At 36.2% G+C, this 20,727-nt stretch overlaps 2 protein-coding genes and 7 non-coding genes across 9 annotated transcripts; 6 read left to right on the top strand and 3 right to left on the bottom strand.

Moving 5' to 3' along the window:
• Positions 1-97: 97 nt before the first annotated feature.
• Positions 98-7,422, top strand: LOC114536167 (protoporphyrinogen oxidase-like). The gene is made up of 5 exons (XM_028557515.1): positions 98-543; positions 1,944-2,195; positions 4,765-4,909; positions 5,895-6,388; positions 6,815-7,422. The coding sequence occupies exons 1-5, from the start codon at positions 313-315 to the stop codon at positions 7,136-7,138; spliced, it is 1,446 nt and encodes a 481-aa protein (XP_028413316.1). The 5' UTR covers positions 98-312; the 3' UTR covers positions 7,139-7,422.
• Positions 7,423-10,981: 3,559 nt separating this feature from the next.
• Positions 10,982-12,054, bottom strand: LOC114536168. Its single transcript, XM_028557516.1, has 4 exons — positions 11,957-12,054; positions 11,540-11,801; positions 11,254-11,444; positions 10,982-11,129 (listed from the first exon to the last, which is right to left on the bottom strand). The coding sequence occupies exons 2-4, from the start codon at positions 11,791-11,793 to the stop codon at positions 11,032-11,034; spliced, it is 543 nt and encodes a 180-aa protein (XP_028413317.1). The 5' UTR covers positions 11,794-11,801; positions 11,957-12,054; the 3' UTR covers positions 10,982-11,031.
• A 2,274-nt stretch (positions 12,055-14,328) lies between these two features.
• Trnat-cgu lies at positions 14,329-14,401 on the bottom strand. Its single transcript has one exon. It is a non-coding gene; the product is annotated as a tRNA-Thr (tRNA).
• Positions 14,402-14,663: 262 nt separating this feature from the next.
• On the top strand, positions 14,664-14,735 carry Trnal-uag. Its single transcript has one exon. It is a non-coding gene; the product is annotated as a tRNA-Leu (tRNA).
• Positions 14,736-15,585: 850 nt separating this feature from the next.
• Trnas-uga lies at positions 15,586-15,667 on the top strand. The gene has a single exon. It is a non-coding gene; the product is annotated as a tRNA-Ser (tRNA).
• Positions 15,668-16,062: 395 nt separating this feature from the next.
• Trnas-cga lies at positions 16,063-16,134 on the top strand. The gene has a single exon. It is a non-coding gene; the product is annotated as a tRNA-Ser (tRNA).
• A 521-nt stretch (positions 16,135-16,655) lies between these two features.
• Trnat-cgu lies at positions 16,656-16,728 on the top strand. The gene has a single exon. It is a non-coding gene; the product is annotated as a tRNA-Thr (tRNA).
• Positions 16,729-17,348: 620 nt separating this feature from the next.
• On the top strand, positions 17,349-17,420 carry Trnap-agg. Its single transcript has one exon. It is a non-coding gene; the product is annotated as a tRNA-Pro (tRNA).
• Positions 17,421-20,579: 3,159 nt separating this feature from the next.
• Positions 20,580-20,651, bottom strand: Trnap-ugg. The gene has a single exon. It is a non-coding gene; the product is annotated as a tRNA-Pro (tRNA).
• Between the last annotated feature and the right edge of the window lie 76 nt (positions 20,652-20,727).

Raw genomic sequence — 20,727 nt, 5'->3', positions numbered from 1 at the left:
TTGGATTTGAGGTTAGATTTCGGATCAGAGTTAATGCTAATTAACCATAAACGGATAAACCTAATCTAAGATATAATACCTCATTGATTCTCACTGATAATTCCTGTATTTAGGACAATGAACTCAAAAGAACGTTCTTTTGAGTTCAAGGATTTACTGAATTTACCGAGCATGATACCGTTAGCTGAGTTTCGCTGATTTTGCTCGTCGTCCTCGTCCTGTGGCAGGAATAACCATAAAATTATGGGGTTACTTCTTCGTTAGATTGCTCATCAATTTGGCATACTTTGTTGTTAATACAATTTAATAATAATGGCAGAAAGAGGGAAATTTTTAATACTAGGAGGAGGTATAGCAGGGCTGTCAGCCGCCTATAGTTTGCTGCAGAAGGTTATAAATCCAAAGAACATTACTCTTCTGGAGTCGTCTTCGAGGTTAGGAGGATGGATACAGACAAAACGGTACGAAGACGGTGCTATCTTTGAACTTGGGCCTCGTGGTCTAAGACCTAGTGGACCAAGTGGAAGAGCGTCATTACAACTGGTCAGTGCCTATTCTTGTATTGTTAAACTGCTCACTGCTGCACAGTTGTTGCAATTTCAGTATTAAATACACCCTGTTGCTGATTATCCTCATCATCACACAGGGTGTCCCTTGCCAAACGTTGGAGGATATTTATTTCAAATATAACCATTAACCAGTTTGAAGTAAGATTAAGTAGATCATAAACTATCATAATTTGGTAGTATTTTTAACTTGACCCTCATTGTATACCCTCTAAATTATTTTGCTAGATACCATATAGGCAGCCCAAAATTGCATGAGAAATTTTTCTGTAAATTATCAATATAATGTAATAATGTATAATTAATAATGTATAATTATTACATTATTGTATAATGTAATTATACATTATTACATTATATTGACGAATTACTGAAACATTTCTCGCACAATTTTGGGCCGATTGCCAACATGCCAATTTTAAAAACACTAGAATCTACCCCTCACAAGTTTTGAGAAACCACAGTGGCCCAGCCAGCCTGTCAATTTCATGTTCATTGACTGTTAAACAATAATTTTCTAAAAAAGTTAATAAATATAACAACTTGAAATTACCATATAGCAGGGGAAATCTTCAGGCTGGCTATGCCACTGAGGAAGCACCCATCAGTTTGAAACAAACAAGCCATTAGAAACATTGGAAACAAAGCAGTATATGTACTGTAATGTGTGAACTTCAAGGGCATTGAAGGAAAAAAATTAATATAAGGGTGAGGTTCAAATTCATAATTACTTTAACCAATTCATGTGAATTTGAAGTTTTAAATTAATAAAGTTGATCATTCAAATCTGTAAACATTTAAAATGAGACTAATTGAATCATTTAAACATGGACAAGTGTGCATTTTGCTATCACACATCTGGATAGCTGCATTACCAACACAAAGTTTAGCGGAGGACTTTTTTTGCAACACCTTGTGTTTAGTAAACAACATCCAATAGGTCACCTAATTGGGTAATAGTTTTAAGTTCAGTAAGCCTAAATTTATAATAAATAAGACAGATTAGTTTAATGGTTGGTCAGGGTTAACCCTTTCCTTTGTATGCAATGTAAAATATTTTGATTCTAATAAACATGTGCAACTAACTTTTAGACTTTTTAAATTTTTTTATACCAAAACTTTTTTATACCATAGTCACCAAGAAACAATTAAAGAAATGCTGAACAGAATAAAAAACGTGTCATTATTTTGCTGTTGAACTTTAGGAACAATATTGTATCACAAGATTCCCAATATTTTTGCTCCTTTTCTGTTCACTCTGGTTAACTGTTGCATGGTTAACTGTTGCAATTTCAGCAACTGATTGAGAGGCCAAATTGGCCCTGCAGTTTTTTTAGAGAAATAAAACTTCTTTACTACTTCAATACTTTTTTCTAGGCATATGATCTTGGGCTGGAAAACGATGTAATTGCTGTTTCTTCTGATCACGTATCTGCGAGGAATAGATACATATATGCTCATAACCGGATGCACAAGCTTCCATCTGGCATTGGAGGTCTTTTTAGGTCACAATCACTTCTCTCAAAGAACTTACCAGGAATACTTCTCAAGGAAACGCTAGTACCGAAGAGGAAATTTGAGCATGATGAAAGTATACATGATTTCATTAGCCGAAGATTTGATAGTGAGGTATTATCACTATTTCATATATCAAACTTTAATGTTGAAAAAGTGTTTAGCATGTTCAATCTACCCCAAAAGCGATATGCCATATCTTTTTATTATCTGTATTCGCTGGCAAAAATTGCGCCATTTTATCTTACTCAATCGGGAGTTTGAAACAATGGTTTTTAACATGGTCGTTGTCATATTTTATAAATGGTCGTTGCCATATGACTTCGGATATAATACAATTATTGGATGAGGCTGAGCATGATATAAAGAATTATTCAAAATGTTGCTGTTGAACTTTAAGAATAATATTGTATGACAAGATTCCCAATATTTTTGCTCATTTTCTGTTCGCTGTCATCGTTGTTCCCAGGTACGCGGATGGTCTAAATCACCTTTTCATAGAAAAGAACCTGAAATAGTAGATGCATGATTTTGCGCTAAATGCTAAGGTTGCTGGGGTTTTTTAGATTTTAATTTTAACTTGAATTAAATTTTTAATTCTAACTTGACGCGCAAAGTACTCTTTTAAACATTAGGAAAAAACATTTAATTCGATTTGAATACGAGCTTTAAACTGGCACATTGTCACATATAGTTTTAATTAGAATGTCATTAAATATGAAGTTTTTTAAAATAATTAATACGAGTTTTAAAAGGCAACGTCCGTTTACAAAAGGGAAAATTGCGTCGGAGATTTATGATTTATAATATGACATGAGCAAGAATTTTTTAACTTAGAGCATGCACTCATTATATCACATCAATCTGTGGTCATATAGGATGATATGAGTGCTGTAGTCGGAACTTGCAAACATGACAGGAATTGTTGGATATAGTAGAAACCTTAGCTACGTTATGAGCATTTAGGGTCCACACAAACTGGATGCGATTCAGCGCAACGCAAATTTTCAGTTTTTTCTGGAAGAAAATTTCGAGAGCTATGGGCTCCAGACATGTCAAAATTGCTACCCTTCAGTGATTATCAAGAATATCATAACATATGTAAACTCGAAAATTCGTAAAAATCGCGCGGCGTTGGCGGATCGCGTCCGGCGTGTGCCGGCGTTTAGGACAGCAGCGTCAAGTAAGACGACAAAAAACCCAGCTTGATATTTTTTGTGCCATGCACCTTGTGTTCGTATAATTCAGTTAATAGGAGAAAGAGATGTTGAGCTTGTTTGCAGGAGTAGGCGAATTTCACATTATTATTAAGCTTTAAAAAGATTAAGGTAAAATCTCGTGTATAGGACTACTGTTTATTTGAAGCTCTACTGTAAGCAAAAAATTGACACTTTCCCATTAATATATTGTTAATGTATGGTCAAAGATCAGTGCTAGGCATTTTCTACTTACCATTGACCTCTAAAAGCACGTGGTCAGTTTCGGTTATGGTAAATTAGCATACCAATGGTACGAATGTACAATGTTCACCTACCAACCGTCCCACCAGTGGTACGAATAGACAATTTCTTTGCACGAAGGGAGATTTCCCTGACCAACAGGCAAAATGACTAGTCCATTCGTATAAAAAATCCACGAAATTTACCATTGGTATGCTTGCTACAGTATTGGACAACCCTCAAATACTATTTGTTGTGACATTAATCCTTAACAAACACAAGTCATGTATATGCAACTTATTTTTTACCCATCTCAAGCGTTTCTTCCAGAGATTGAGTAACGGATATTTATGCATTTATGTCTAAATACAGTGTGTATAAAAAAAATTCGAATCCAACTTTGACAGGCTGCTGTGTATAAAATACTAAAGTAAACGATATTATTTTTATATGGCAACAAAGATTAGCTTATTTAGTTTGCGATTATACCGTTCTTATATCGACACGACCAAAACTGGCCGAGTTATCGTCTTTTAAAAATTGTTGCTCGAAATCAAATTTTTCCGCCGATGGGAATTCGAAATGAGACCTCCAGACAAACGAAAATGCAAATTAATTTAAATCGACAAACTTTTATGTAGCAAAATTGAGTTATGTACCATAAAATGTTTTTACAATAAATGTTTGTTGTTCCGTGCTTAATGGAGGCATTGTGTTCTTCAAACTTCTATCGTTGAACATTGAATAAGCAGAATTTTTTCGATAAATTTGCGTTTTAGTTTTCAGTAATAATTAGATTTTACAGCCCTTTGGAACTAATTTTCAATAAAACAAACGCCCAATTCTCATCGGCGGAAAATGGTGATTTTTATGAACTTTTTTTGTTGAACCAGTACTTCTTCATTTTTCAACTAAATTACACGTACAGCGTGTGATTTGATGAGAAATAAATGAACTTAACAATGGTGTAAAAATCAACCCAATTTATCAAATATAGTTTGCATTATTACACGCAAAATTTCGATTCGAATTTTTTTTATACACCCTGTAGAATCGAAGCATGGCTCCTAGAAAGCTTTATTAAACAATTAATCCATATATATATGCACGCATTCGTGCTCTTTTCTGTATAAACAGTAAAACAGTACGTAACTGAAGATTTTTCTAAATTCTATATTCATTCGTGTAATGCCTGCAGGATTAGAGGAAATCTAAACTCACGCTTCGCTTGTTTTGTTCATCAGGTTGCTGACTATATTATCGATCCAATGTGCCGTGGTATATTTGCTGGTGATATCAAAAAGTTAAGTATAAAGTCGTGCCTTCCTATGGTGTACAATCTTGAAGAAACATCTGGTTCTATTGTAAAAGGATTATTGTTTGGCAAAAGTAAGTTTTAATTCTTTTTATTATTAAGTATTCACTGTCAAAGTTTTTTCGGAGAGAGGTGTGGTTGGTTAAATCATACTTGACTGCTGATATGATCCCAAAGAACCAAGCATTATGCGATAATGAAGCGTTGCTGCGTTTGCACCTTTTTTATTCCATGAATCGGCCATTCTTCCTGAACAAATATTTCGCTAACGTACATATGAAAGTTTACAACAATGGCCATCTTCAAAAGTTGCCTTTCCCATATAGTCTCCCTGCGTAATTCGACACAGGTGCACAAGCTAGCTCAAGCATTGTTTCTATAAGGCTATTATAGCTTGACGAATACATAGTCGCAAGGGCAGGAATGTAGGGAGTAAGCTTCCTGATATTCAGGAACTTAAAACATAAACAGAAAATGAAACTGCGTAAACAGAAGAGAGAAATCATTAGATATCAATCTTGTGTTTGTTTACCATTAATTGGTCGAGCTTTTTAGAGAAGTTGGAATACACGTATTATCATGCATTTAAGTAATAAAAAGCTACAAGGTTAACGAATGAGGAATTTTGTTCGGTTGAAAAATTACGCTCATTCGAACATTGCTGGCAATTGGCAACTTTGTTAACATAATGTAATATGATTGTACCTCTTTTTCAATATAATATAATTAACGAATATAGCCATTGAATGACACATCTGCATGCGCAAATCAAGTCGATTGAGGGCAGTTATATCTTTTAAATGCTTGTACAGTTTTCATTGTCAATAATCAAGTCGGTCAAGCCTTTGCACGAGAATGGCAAGTTACAACGAGCCGAACATTTTTAGAGGTCTTTGCACTGATGGCCTTTAGTGCGGACTAAAGTCAAGTACTGCATTTTCAGCTACGAAACATGTAATATACTCTACATTCGTTAGCACAAAAACATTGTATATCTTTGTGAGGTATCTTTGCCTAGATGTCTTTTCCTTAATTAAAAAAAATAATTAAATTTTAAAGGTCCAGAAATACCCAAAGAAGTTAACTCACTTATCACGAAAGCGTCTGCAGAAAAATGGAGCTTGTGGACTTTCAAGAGAGGTTTGACCACATTTGTTAATGCTTTGGAAGATAGATTAATAGACTCCGGCGTCAGTTTATTGAAAGACATTCACTTAACGTCATTAAATGTAAACGAAAACAGAGAAATTCAAGTCAAGGACGACCAAAGAGATAAAGTATTTGCTGCGGATCATCTCATTAGTTGCATTCCTTCCAAGAAACTGGCCGAACTCCTTCCAAACAAGCATGCTGATTTAGCAGGTTTTCTTCATAATATAAAGGCTGTTACTGTTGCGGTTGTAAACTTGGAATTTGAAGGGTCAATTTTAGAAATGGAAGGGTTTGGTTATTTATATCCCTCTTGCGAATCACAGAAAGTGCTGGGTGTTATCTTTGACTCAAGTACGTTTTCAGAAGGAGACAGGAAGTCGTCGAAATCGACTCGTTTAACAGTAAGTATATATAGAGCATAGAGCATATATATAAAGAACTCAGTTATATCCCCCCAAAGTTCAGAAAATAGCAATTCAGAATTTCCAGGGGGAATATGCACCCGAACCCCCAAAAATATGCAATAAATAATACTCTTTGATAAATAATACTTGATATAAGCACGTGTGATCATAGAATGTTTCTCGACCTTGAATAGTTGATTTCGGGTCAGTTAATGCAAACGAAGCCAAAATAGGTAACAACAGTAAAATTTCTTGTAAAAGCAGTGAGATTTTCTGTAAAAACAGTGCAATTTGATTTTCGGAAATTTCCGTGCAAAAAAACAAATTCCACTTTCTCTCATTTTCTATCTATAACGATTAGCGAGGCGAATCATGCACCCTAGCATTTATATGACAAAAATTGACCAAACAATCCCTTCTTAGGTTATGATGGGTGGTAACTACTTTGAAGAACAATTCGGTAATCCCAACGAAACAAGCAAAGATCATTTAAAGAATGAAGCACTTGTCGCTTTGAAAAACGCACTTGGTATTCAAGGGGAACCCAGCAAAATATGTGTTTCTATACACCAAGAATGTATACCACAATATAATGTTGGCCACTATGACCTGCTTCAATCTATTAGGCAATATATCGCGCGACATGACCTGCCACTGTCAGTTTCTGGATCTTGGTATGATGGGGTTGGCATAAATGATTGTATTTATTATAGCCAAAAGACAGTGGATAAAATACTCCACGATTAGGGAGATAAATATATTATAACGTTGTGTTAACAAAACTTGTTTAAAGATAACGGTTTATAATGTTTCCGAACAAAAAGCAAGGATGTGCATTTCAAATATGCCTGTATTCTATGCCTTATCTCCTTGCTTTTTTAAATGGAAAATAATAGAATTTTCAATAAAAGTTAAAATCTGTTTTGAGGTATTTATAAATCACATTTAAACAAGACGCCCGTTCTGGCGTTAACTCCGGCGTGCCGCGCACGTGCCAGTCTTCGATATAAAGCGCCTGGACATAAACAATACAGTTCATACTCATTTAGATGCCTTGCGAACCTAAATGTTGTTCGATCGCGAAATTCAGAAGCACATCGTACTTTAAAAAGTATAGAACTTCAATTGTTCAAAAATGTAAATAAAACCGCATGATACGTTCACTTTTTCTTATACTTTGCCTTTGGAATTCGCGTGTATAGTTATAAATTATTAAATCTTCAATCCTGTGCAAACTGCGACGTGTCAACGCGCCCTGTTGCCTCATGACTATACGCGTTATACACATTGAAATACATTCTTAATTGTCGTAATTTTTTCCTTTTAAACCTATTTTGAAATACATTGTTAATTCTTGTACTTTACTTTGACTTCACTTCATTAAAAATACAAAACAATCGCACCGTAACCATTAGCGTCACTTGGGCTGCATATAACCAACTTCTGGAAAGATGTGATATTTTATAAGTGATATAAGCTACGAATAAGATATACAGTGTGTGAGATTTGAGAAAATTTGAGGAGTGGAGCGAGAGGGCGATTATATGCCCTCATCTTGGGCGAGGAGTAGACTGAGGGGGGTTGTCTTTCCCCCGCCTTTCCTGACTTTCAAAGCAAGCTTTCTTCAAACATTTAATTGTCTTAAGGGATAGTTAGCGATATCTGAGGATAGAAGAAAGTAGGGATAGATAGGAGTAAATAGGAGGATAAATAGGGGTAAAGAGGTTTAAATAAGTACAAAATGACTTGACCTTTTTATATGTTTTTTTCTCACCTATACCGTTGCCCCGGGAGCCGAATCCACCCAATTACTAAATCGTTTTGTATTCATATACCCCTCATTCACCCTACCTATCCCCTGATTTCCCTTAAGATTAACTTTGATTTCCAAAGATTAACCGAGTATAAACCGCCTCTAAGCAACATACCTACAACATTTTTTCTTTTACTCCGTGAGAAACGTACCATCCTGTCTTTGATACCTCGATCTTGTACTTGGTAGTCCACGACTTTACCACAAGGCTAACTGGCGATTGTTGGAATCCTACACTAACTTATTCTCCATACCCTAACCATATAATATTAATAACGAAAATTTCCACCTGAATCGAGATTCGAACCTTCGACTGTCGACACATAAGACCAACAACTTGCCCACTGGAATGCAAGATCATCTGCTAAACGGTAAGCGTTATTTAATTTACTTTATTCTTTTCACGAAGTTCATAATGAAAAAAGGTTATGGTAGAGTTCGAACCTTCGATTTACCTCTTGAGAGACAATTGTCTTAGCCACTAGACTGCGAGATCTTTTGGGAACGGCTATGGTTATTCAATTTACTTTATACTGTTTACGAAGCTCATAACGAAAAACGGCTATGGTGAGATTCGAACCATTGATTTACCACTTGGGAGACAACTGTCTTCGCCACTCGAGTCTAGTGGCTCGACTACAAGATCTTGTGCTGAACGGCTATGGTTATTTAATTGAGTTTATCCTTTTCACAAGGTTCACAATAAAAGGGCTTACGGTAGGATTCGAACCCCCAGCTTGGAAGCCGGGAGAGCATTGCCTCACCACTAGACCAGCAGAACTTGTGGCAAATTACGACACTTTTATTTTTATTAAACCTTTTTTCGAAGGATTGTACATAAATTGACGACCTCAATCAGTTATGATGATTTATGTTCTTGTCTAAAACGCACATAACTGTACCTTATATTCGTAGCTTTAAACTAATATCAACCATTTGTGTTGACGCAAAAATATCACAGGTTTAGAAACCCTTGAGTATTATCTAACCATAGGCTAGTTATATGTGGCCCAGGTGAAGCTAAAGTTGCGGTGCGATTGTTTGCGGTCAATGAAGTAAAGTCTGATTTCAGAGGTCACAAAATAAAATTTCAGGAAAATGGTATTTCATTTGGTTGACTCATTAGAATGATTCAAAATTCGCAATTAATTTCACAGTTCAAATTCTCTTAACCTCCGTTAACATAAAAATATTGTCACGTTTTGCTCTAAATGTCAACGTAGTTTTTAATATTTTGCAAAGACTGAATACCCTTCAATATGTCACCTTCCAAATAACGCCTTTTACAAAGTAAAAAATCGACATTTGGCACGATATTTATGGGTTCGCGATGTAATAACGACGATCACCTTCACCATTGGGCCCACAGATTTCGAGCCTGAGCGGTTTTGGTCATCGACGTTAAATTGTTATTTCGCAGTTATTCTATAAGGTATCATACCTTACACGCTTTTTTATTTCAAATTAGAATTTATATAAGATGAGCCTACACAAGAAGTTTCATTATTTACCATGCCCAAGTTTAAGGGGTAGCTACGTTACCTATATGAACAAGCTTTCCTATTGGTTGATGATAACACAGTTAATAGAATATACATGCATGGTTTGGAGACCACATAAAACTACACTGTAAATTTCGCAGTGTTACGCCAACACGAAACTGGTGTAGGATAACACCGATTAGGTGTTTTGCCAAGTCAAACACCATTGGAGTGTAGCAATACACTTAAAAAGCGTAATTCTACACTATGCTAGCGTTTCTGTAACACTTTCTCGGTGTAAAAACAAACAAACCTAGGTTACACCAAATTTGGTGTTTTTTTACCTAAAAATGGCATACATTTACCTACTGCTCAGGTTATATTACACTGAACGGTTGCGTTAGTATACACCTATTTAGTGTAAGATATGCTTACACTCGATAAGTGTATATCTACACTTTGGTTTTTGTATTAATACACCAAAAAAACGTGAATGTACCGTGATCTGGTGTAAGTAAAAACAAGGTTATTAAACACCGAGAGCGTTGTAAATTTACCGTCTACGGTGTATATTTACCCGATATGAGTTTTCAAAATTGCACTTGAAGAGCGTAAACTTACATCTAAATTGTGTACAAAATTCAATGCCTTATAAATTAAGACCGCGACGGAAAATGCTTGATTTGTTGCAAAATAAAAGAGTATATATGGTTGTATAGATACAAAAGAATGGGAATTGACTACATACTAAGAGACCAATAGACCCTGGGTCACAACAATTTGTATACCAGGTACGAAAACGTGTTTTCGTCAAATGTTCCTAAGCAAGCATGCACATGCAGTTTTTTCGTTAAATGTTTCCAGGCAGGCACAGTATCATGAGTCAGACAATTCATTTATTTACTGAATTTCTTTATTATGTTTAATAATTTCTTTAACACATGTATACTATTGTTCAGCATCAGATAGGTCGTACTTCATTCTTACAAAGTGTTTTGATTCTCTATTTACAACGATGGTATAAAGATCTAGAGGATGATGATCTAGCATCCCAGAAAATAATAAGGGCACAAATTCTTCCAAAACTTCAACCTCATAGCAATGAATGTGCCTGCTAAAAGCAACTGTATTTACTTTCTTGCAAGAAAACATAACATCCATGTTTGGCATAAAAAAAACATTATGTATAAAAAGAAACACAGGAAAAATTAATTGCTGATAGACTATGATCATATTCTTTTTATACTTGTATCCATTGACTTTCACCCAATTCAACCTAGAATGTGAATATAGTTTTCACTTTTCAGTCCAGTTTTAAATAATTTTTACCATATATAAGAACAAACTTACAGTGTCACAGTTGAATTCTGATCCAAATTGTTGCCCAACTGGCACAGTGAGGTGCATTCTTTCTCTTCCAGATCCTTCACATAAAAAACTTTACCTAAGCAGAATATTAATAAATACATGAAGTAGAAATAAAGGATACTTATAACAACATTTAACATCCTAAAAACCATTACAAAATTCCAGCTAATATCCAGTATGCACTTTTGTTGTTCACTAACCTGGTCCAACCTCAGTATCACTCCTTAAATAGCCATCACTGTCACTAAGCCAGTAACACTGAAGCCGTTGGTGCCTGGTAGCTAATGTCTTTGCTATATTCTTGAAGCAACCTACAGTCTGCGCCAAAAGCTTAAAATAATGATGCTTAGCCTCAAAGCGCATGCACCAGTTGCGCACAAGGGGTCCATATCTAAAATATATAAAATAAATAATTAAAATTATCAAATGTACTGAGGTGTTCAGCATTGAAGCCACCACCTGTGAGAACCAGATCAATAGACATACCTTAGAATTTGGTTTGGGTAATGAACCATGAAATGCTGTTTTGGAATAAGTTTCCTTTCAGGATAGAGCCTTTTAAACTGTTCCAGATACTCGCTGATTATGAGCCGAAGATAGAGTGTAGTACCTTTCTCAATCACTGGGGCAAACAATATATCAACAATATGCATTAAATCAGTGAACAATTCCCAGTCATCATTTCCTTCTGGTATCCATTTGTGAACCAAAAATGGCAGGATTCTAGAAAGACACCACATTTGTGATGCTGAAATATAACTCAATTAGTGCTAGCATAATGTTAAAACACTGACTAAACACTGATTCTATAAGAACTTTTAAAAGAACTATGGGAACTTGGGACCTGTGGTTGATGTAGTCATCCTCAGGTTTAAGGCAACTCTTAAATAAATAGTTAAATACCTGATTGGCGTAAATGGTAATCACTAAGATTGACATTCTTTACCAAGCTTGGTTTGTTCTTGATGTCACAAACACCATATGGGAATGCTGAAAGCGCATGGTTGAACTGCAAGCACGTTTACACTAAATAGGCGTAGAAAAACCTTGGGAGGGGTAAGTTTACTCTCGCGGTGTATTTATACACGAAGTTGGTGTTCATATTGCTGCAAGCGTTTTTACGCAAAATAGGTGTAGGAAAACCTATAGAGGTGTTAGTTTACGTTAATGGTGTATATTTACGTCGCCATAGTGTACACATAGCTGCATAAACTTTACCCATGAATAGTGTAAATTAACCCAAAATATAGCGTAAATAAACACCATATTAGTGTTCATATTGCTGCAAGATTTTACACCGATTTCGGTGTTGTGCCAACACTCCGAGATTTACAGTGTACAATACAACTGATTAACTATGTTGAGGTACATTTATGCAAAACTTGTTCCTTTCTCATCACATGTCTATTGTATTTTGCACAGATAAACCAATAGCAATCTTATAATTAAAATATTTTTGAAGTCAAGGTTGAGGAGCTTAGCAAGACGAATGCCATTGGTACGTTTAGCTACAATACAATAGACACGTCACACGTGACGAGAAAGGAACCATTTTTGGCATAAACGTGGACAATAACATAGTTAATGAGTTGTATTGTACTTTTATTTATTCTCCAAACCATGTATATTCTATTAACTGTGGTTATACATATACAAGAAACCGGTCAAAAAACTCGTTCATGTTCGTAGATACTTATTAATTTTAAGTGGAAAATGTGAAGAGCCCCGTCAGAATTCGAACTCTGGACCCCTGGTTTACAAGACCAGTGCTCTAACCACTGAGCTAAAGAGGCACCCGTGAAAAACATTCGTGGACACTGCATGTTGTTATAATTACATTAATGCGAAATCCTAGCGCACAATTTTTGTATGAGGTTGATACTTACATTAAGGGCCTGTTTACATGGAGCCGAGTTACCCGGCTAACCGAGTTACTCGGCAGCACCGAGTTCTCGCTTGTTCTATATATTGTATGCATATCTCGGTTGACTGTTTATATGGCGCATCCGAGTAACTCGGCGTGCCGAGTTCTCGGCAAACGGTGCCGGGTTCTCGGCAAGGCGAGTTACTCGGTTATACCATATAAACACTTTGCAACGGGAAACTCGGCTAGTCGAGTGGAATATTCGCCAAACACGCATTCGCGTTTACCTTTCATTTACCACCATTGTAAAAAACTTTTTGAAATTTCGCACCCTACATAGTAAGTACGTCGTGTAATTACAATGTACCGTAACAAATACCGAGTTACCCGGTTCCATATAAACACAGTACCGTTTTGTCCCTGCAAGGCGAGTAACTCGTTTACCCGGGTAACTCGGCTCCATGTAAACAGGCCCTAAGTTGAGAGCGTGCATCTAATGTTTGAACGAGAACACATACCACATTTTTTTCTGAAGAAAATACAACATAATTATAGACCATCAGCAAATTGTTGCAAAGGCTGTTCCCTTTCAAGCGTGAGGGGCGAACAGGGCTTGCACGAACCCGTGACCTCTCGCACCCTAAGCGAGAATCATACCACTAGACCAGCAAGCCAAGTGCAAAACACGGGAAGTGTTCTTTTTCGCATATTTCATCGCTCACAATAAAGACGATGTATAGCATGCATGGGAAAATATAAAAATCTTTTCATGTCATATTTATTACAACAAGCCAAGCTATACTCTGAGTGAAAAAGGACTTGTAGGAATCTTAAATCACTATAGTTACCCAGACCATGCAGACAAACGCAATGGTAGAAAATAGACGATTATTGTAAACACGATAACAATCTAGGTTTTAACCCTAGAATCTAGAACAACGGAATTGGTTTCATTCAGTTCTAAACATTTTTACCGCGTAGCTGAACTATGAGGCTACACAAGAAGTTTCATTATTTACCATGCCCAAGATTGACGGGTAGGTACCTATATGAACGAGCTTTGCTATTGGTTGATGGTAACAATAGAACACAATAAAACACAATGAATTATTATAGATATTGATTTATAAAGAACAAGTCACAAACATTGTTCAGTATCGTTTTACATATACAAGAATCCGGTCAAACAACTCGTTCATGTTCCTAGATACTTAGTTTAAGTGAAAGATGTAGAACGCCCCGTCACATTTTCGGGCTCTGGACCCCTGGTTTACTAGACCAGTGCTCTAACCACTGAGCTAAGGAGACACCCAGAAAAAACATGCATGCGCAAATTGAAATGTAAACACATGTTTCAAAAAACGTATTTTAGTCTTTTACTCACCCTCACCATACACAGTTAAAAAAATTAAGCCTTATCAGAGAGTTGAACTCAGGACCCCTGGTTTACGAGACCAGTGCTCTAACCACTGAGCTAATAAGGCAAACCCGTAATTCTTTTGAAAAAGGAAAAATGAATCAACGGCGAAAATATTAACAATAATCGTCTATTTTCTACCATTGCGTTTGTCTGGTCTGGGTAACTATAGTTATTTAAAATTCCCACAAGTCTTTTTTCAATCAGAGTAACTTGGCTTGAAATAAAAATGACATGAAAAGATTTTTATATTTTTCCATGCATGCTATACATCGTCTTTATTGTGAGCGATGAAATATGAAAAAGAACACTTCCCGTGTCCTGCACTTGGCTTGCTGGTCTAATAGTATGATTCTCGCTTTAGGTGCGAAAGGTCACGGGTTCGATTCCCGTGCGAGCCCTGTTTGCCCCTCTCCATTGAAAGAGAACAGCCCTTAGCAACAATTTGCTGATGGTCTATAATTATGTTGTATTTTCTTCAGAAAAAAATGTGGTACTTGTTCCCGTTCAAACATTAGATGCACTATCTTAACTTAATGTAAGTATCAACCTCGTACAAAAATTGTGCGCTAGAATTTGCATCAATGCAATTATATCAACAGTGTCCACGAATGTTTTTCACGGGTGCCTCTTTAGCTCAGTGGTTAGAGCACTGGTCTTGCAAACCACTTGCAAATCTTCTATTGTTATCATCAACCAATAGCAATGCTTGTTCATATAGGTAACTACCTAACCCTTAAACTCGGGCATTGTAAATATAAAAACTCTTGTAGGCTCATCTTAATAAAATTCTAATTTGAAATTAAAAACGTGTAATAATGATACCTTAAAGAATAACTGAAATAAAAACTTAACGTCCATGACCAAAACCGCTCATGCTCGAAATCGGAATTAGTAGCCATTGCATGATTGCAGTTGATTTCCTATCTCGGATATGCTGCTGAATGCTCAATCACCGATGCATGATCTGTTTACACGCTCTGTGAACTGCCTGATTTCTATCAATAATCAATTCCTATGATAAAAGCTTCCGCCAACCGTCACCGCGAGTTCCACGAGATCCTTTACTTTTTCTCAGTCTTATTATAATTCCCAAACTCGGCTGGCAATTGAAAAGCAGTTGGGAAGGCATACCAATTCCAGAGAACCTATTAATGTGCCCACGACGTAAAATGTGTGGTAAAATCAACAGTTAAGTTCCAAGCTATCAGTGGTAAAGCAAAATAAGCGATTTTTGAGGCAATTATATATGTAGTCGTGGCCGAGTGGTTAAGGCGACAGACTTGAAATCTGTTGGGAAATTCCCGCGCAGGTTCAAATCCTGCCGACTACGACTCTTGTTATTCCGAAAGATGTTCATATCACACGGAGAAATTGTTTGCCACCAGGTGGAATTTCGTTTCAAAATATACGACATAATTTTTTTTGCATTTTTTAGAAAATACCAGTCAGAGTAGTTAAAATGAAATTTTTAATACTTGATGTGAAATCGTTCTGATTCGGTTACTGAACATGTAAATAAACATGGTGATTGGGCTAGAACGAAATTACCTCTTGTCAAAGCGATCTCTATTCAGAAATTATTTCTCCTTCATAAGCTAATTTTCAACAGCAAAATGGGATGTTTTCCGCACGAATTAACGGAAGTCTCTTACAGCTTAGTTTTTCATGTAATATACCGGAATTTTTTTAAATTACCAAAAGATAATGAAACATTTCCCCAGGTGTGGCTTGCTGGTCTAGTGGTATGATTCTCGCTTCGAGTGCGGGAGTTCACGGGTTCGATTCCCGTGCAAGCCCTGTTTGCACTCAAAACTTGAAATTTTTTGGCGATTGAGTTTCTTTCTTTCAAGAAAAAAGCAGTGTTGAACTCAAGTTGCAATCTCCCGATAAAACTTTTCACATGCAGTATCAATCCTATCAATATACATGCAAGGAGGAGATGTAGTATGCATAAATTTAGACGTTGTAAACATGTCAACAATGCGGGAAGACCTTGTCAATCATCATATACATGCAAGTACTGAACATCAGGAAAATGAATTCGTGCGACTTTTTTTTTAATTGCGTATCACATTTTTTATAACTCAAGAATAATTTGTAAAGGGCTCAAAATAACACTGTAACATTTTCAACTACCATATCACGGTATGATTACCATTACCATCGTCTACAGGATAATCTCATGCCCTTTCTGAAATCTACTGAATTGATCCACCAAACTTTAAAACTAATATTTTCCCTTTTAAGGTTTAGCTTGGCAGGAATAACTCTTTTTCGCCAGTAATTCATTTTATCTTTTTGAAATGTGTTGCGTGTTTGCCTTATTAGCTCAGTGGTTAGAGCACTTGTCTCGTAAACCATGGGTCCGGAGTTCAATTCTCTGATACGGCTTAATTTTTTTAACTGTGTATGTTGAGGGTGAGTAAAAGACTTAAATACGTTTTTTGAAACATTTGTTTACATTTCAATTTGCGCATGCATGTTTTTTGTGGGTGCCTCCTTAGCTCAGTGGTTAGAGCACTGGTCTAGTAAACCAGGGGTCCAGAGTTCGAATCTCTGACGAAGCTCTTCACATTCTCCACTTAAACTCAATATAATTTCTATAATAATTCATTGTGTTTTATTGCGTTCTATTGTTATCATCAACTAATAGCACCCCTCAAACTTTGTCATGGTAAATAATGAAACTTTTTGTGTAGGCTCATAGTTCAGCTACGCGGTAAAAATGTTTAGAACTGAATAAAACCAATTCCGTCGTTCTAGATTCTGGGGTTAAAAACCTAGATTGTTATCGTGTTTACAATAATCGTCTATTTTCTACCATTGCGTTTGTCTGGTCTGGGTGACTATAGTGATTTAAGATTCCTACAAGTCTTTTTTCACTCAGAGTAACTTAGCTTGTAATAAATATGACATGAAAAGATTTTTATATTTTTCCATGCATGCTATACATCCTCTTTATTGTGAGCGATGAAATATGCGAAAAAGAACACTTCCCGTGTTCTGCACTTGGCTTGCTGGTCTAGTGGTATGATTCTCGCTTAGGGTGAAAGAGGTCACGGGTTCGATTCCCGTGCAAGCCCTGTTCGCCCCTCACGCTTGAAAGAGAACAGCCTGTGACAACAATTTGCTGATGCTCTATAATTATGTTGCATTTTTTTCAGAAAAAAATGTGGTACGTGTTCTCGTTCAAACATTAGATGCACTCTCTCAACTTAATGTAAGTATCAACCTCGTACAACTGAAAATTGTACGCTAGGATTTTGCCTTTGATTTCTCCGTGTTAAATGAAGATCTTTCGGTCATCGACGTTAAATTGTTATTTCGCAGTTATTCTATGAGGTATCATACCTTACACGCTTTTTTATTTCAAATTAGAATTTATATAAGATGAGCCTACACAAGAAGTTTCATTATTTACCATGCCCAAGTTTAAGGGGTAGCTACGTTACCTATATGAACAAGCTTTCCTATTGGTTGATGATAACCAGTTAATAGAATATACATGCATGGTTTGGAGACCACATAAAACTACAATACAACTGATTAACTATGTTGAGGTACATTTATGCAAAAAATTGTTCCTTTCTCATCACATGTCTATTGTATTTTGCACAGATAAACCGATAGCAATCTTATAATTAAAATATTTTTGAAGTCAAGGTTGAGGAGCTTAGCAAGACGAATGCCATTGGTACGTTTAGCTACAATACAATAGACACGTGACGAGAAAGGAACCATTTTTGGCATAAACGTGGACAATAACATAGTTAATGAGTTGTATTCTACTTTTATTTATTCTCCAAACCGTGTATATTCTATTAACTGTGGTTATACATATACAAGAAACAGGTTAAAAAACTCGTTCATGTTCGTAGATACTTATTAATTTTAAGTGGAAAATGTGAAGAGCCCCGTCAGAATTGGAACTCTGGACCCCTGGTTTACAAGACCAGAGCTCTAACCACTGAACTAAAGAGGCACTCGTGGACACTGTTCATATAATAGCATTCATGCAAAATTAAGTTGAGAGAGAGCATCTAATGTTTGGACGAGAACATGTACCACATTTTTTTCAGGGGAAAATGCAACATAATTTATAGCCCATCAGCAAATTATTGTCAAAGGCTGTTCTCTTTCAAGCGTTAGGGGCGAACGGGGCTTGCACGGGAATCGAACCCGTGACCTTTAGCACCCAACGCGAGAGTCATACCACTTGACCAACAAGCCAAGTGCATGCATGGAAAAAATATAAAAATCTTTTCATGTCATATTTATTAGAAGCCAAGTTACCATGAGTGAAAAAAGACTTGTAGGAATATTAAATCGCTATAGTTACCCAGACCAGACAAACGCAATGGTAGAAAATAGACGATTATTGTAAAAACGATAACAAACTAGGTTTTAACCCTAGAATCTAGAACGACGGAATTGGTTTCATTCAGTTCTAAACATTTTTACCGCGTAGCTCAACTATGAGAATACACAAGAAGTTTCATTATTTACCATGCCCAAGTTTGAGGGGTGCTATTGGTTGATGATAACAATAAAAGACAACAAAACAGAATGAATTATTATGCATATTGATTTATAAACAACAAGTCATAAACATTGTTCAGTATCGTTATATAAACGTCAAGAAGCCGGTCAAAAAACTCGTCCATGTTCGTAGATACTTATTAAGTTTAAGTGGAAAATGCGGAAAGCCTCGTTAGAGATTCGAACTCTGGACTCCTGGTTTACTAGACCAGTGCTCTAACCACTGAGCTAAGGAGGCACCCACAAAACACATGCATGCGCAAATTGAAATGTAAACACATGTTTAAAAACACGTATTTAAGTCTTTTATTCACCCTCGTCATGACGAGGCATGCATACACCGTTAAAAAAATTAAGCCTTATCAGAGAGTTGAACTCCGGACCCCTGGTTGCTGCCGCAGCGAGGTCGCCTGAGCGACCGAGCAAGGCAGCAGTCCCTAATTTGTGTAGTAGGGGAAGCAAATTTACGAAATAGCGCACTGCATTGTGGTAAAAGATATCCTACCACAATGCAATGCGGTCGGTATACTATAAAACGACTCCATGCTTTATACGGTCAGTGTTTCAAATTCAAAGTGTTTTTGGAAGGCAGAGTAGACACTGAGTTAGCCGTGAGATTGTGCTCGCATGACTCATATCACTGTTGTATAAACGGACACCAAAAGCCACGTGGTGAACCATACCGTTACTTGGCAATTGGAGTCTTGTGCTTTTGGTCTTTTACAAATACTTGCGCGTTTGGAATTTGAACTTTAATTTATGGTGATTTTAAGGTGTCGTAAAACATTTGACTGTCACTTGTTTTATAGCTTTGTCATTTCGATTTTTTTAAAAGGTTTGAAACATATTTTCTTTTAATTACTTTTATCATTGGGGTAAACCTGTGTGGTGTAACTAAAGCATGTATAAGTATTTAACTTTTCAGTTAGTTCTTTGATTGTTTTATTTAAGGGGCTAAAGCCTCAGGGTTTTAGTTTCACAAATACCTCGCGCATTTGGAATTTGACCTTTGATCTATTGTAATTTGAAGTGTCGTATAATATTTGACTATAATTTGCGTAACCATGGTATGAATTTTTAACAAGCAAGCATTTTGCGCATGCTATTTCTATAAGAGTATAGGCAGCACTACTGCCTTTAGGTAACCTAGTTTACGAGACTAGTGCTCTAACCACTGAGCTAATAAGGCAAACCCGTGATACTTTTGAAAACGGTAAAATGAATCACCGGCAAAAAAGAGTTATTCTGCGAAGCTAAACCTATAAGAGAAAATATTAGTATTAAAGTTTGGTCGATCAATTCTGTAGCTTTCACAAACACCGTCCATGAGATTATCCTGTAGACGATCGCAATGGTAATCATACGGTGATATGGTAGTTGAAAATGTTACAGTATTATTTTTGAGTTACAAATTATTCTTGAGTTATAAAAAATGTGCCACGCACTATAAAAAAGTCGCACGAATTCATTTTCCTGATGTTCAGTACTTGTATATGATGATTGACAAGGTCTTCCCGCATTGTTGACATGTTTAAAACGTCTACATTTATGCATACTACATCTCCTCCTTGCATGTATATTGATAGGATTGATACTGCATGTGAAAAGTTTTATTGGGAGATTGCAACTTGAGTTCAACACTGCTTTTTTCTTGAAAGAAAGAAACTCAATCGCCGAAAAATTTCAAGTTTTGAGGGCAAACAGGGCTTGCACGTGAATCGAACACGCGACCTCTCGCACCCAAAGCGAGAATCATACCACTAGACCAGCAAGCCACACCTGGAGAAGTATTTCATTATCTTTCAATAATTTAAAAAAATTCCGGTATATTACATGAAAAACTAAGGTTTA

This window comes from Dendronephthya gigantea, unplaced genomic scaffold (assembly GCF_004324835.1).
Source record: "Dendronephthya gigantea isolate DGI-Jeju-01 unplaced genomic scaffold, DenGig_1.0 000131F, whole genome shotgun sequence".
Classification (NCBI taxonomy): Eukaryota; Metazoa; Cnidaria; class Anthozoa; order Malacalcyonacea; family Nephtheidae; genus Dendronephthya; species Dendronephthya gigantea.
Note: the sequence above shows the minus strand (reverse complement) of the source record. Positions and strands in the feature narration are given on the sequence as shown.

Bases quoted from the DNA above. Each gene is read 5' to 3' on its own strand.
- LOC114536168 (XM_028557516.1), bottom strand. From the start codon at position 11,793: ATGTGGTGTCTTTCTAGAATCCTGCCATTTTTGGTTCACAAATGGATA. The intron at 11,445-11,539 runs GTATGTCTATTG...TATATATTTTAG, and splicing joins TACCCAAACCAAATTCTAAG to ATATGGACCCCTTGTGCGCA. The intron at 11,130-11,253 runs GTTAGTGAACAA...TATTCTGCTTAG, and splicing joins TGATACTGAGGTTGGACCAG to GTAAAGTTTTTTATGTGAAG.
- LOC114536167 (XM_028557515.1), top strand. From the start codon at position 313: ATGGCAGAAAGAGGGAAATTTTTAATACTAGGAGGAGGTATAGCAGGG. The intron at 2,196-4,764 runs GTATTATCACTA...TTTGTTCATCAG, and splicing joins GCCGAAGATTTGATAGTGAG to GTTGCTGACTATATTATCGA. The intron at 6,389-6,814 runs GTAAGTATATAT...ATCCCTTCTTAG, and splicing joins CGAAATCGACTCGTTTAACA to GTTATGATGGGTGGTAACTA.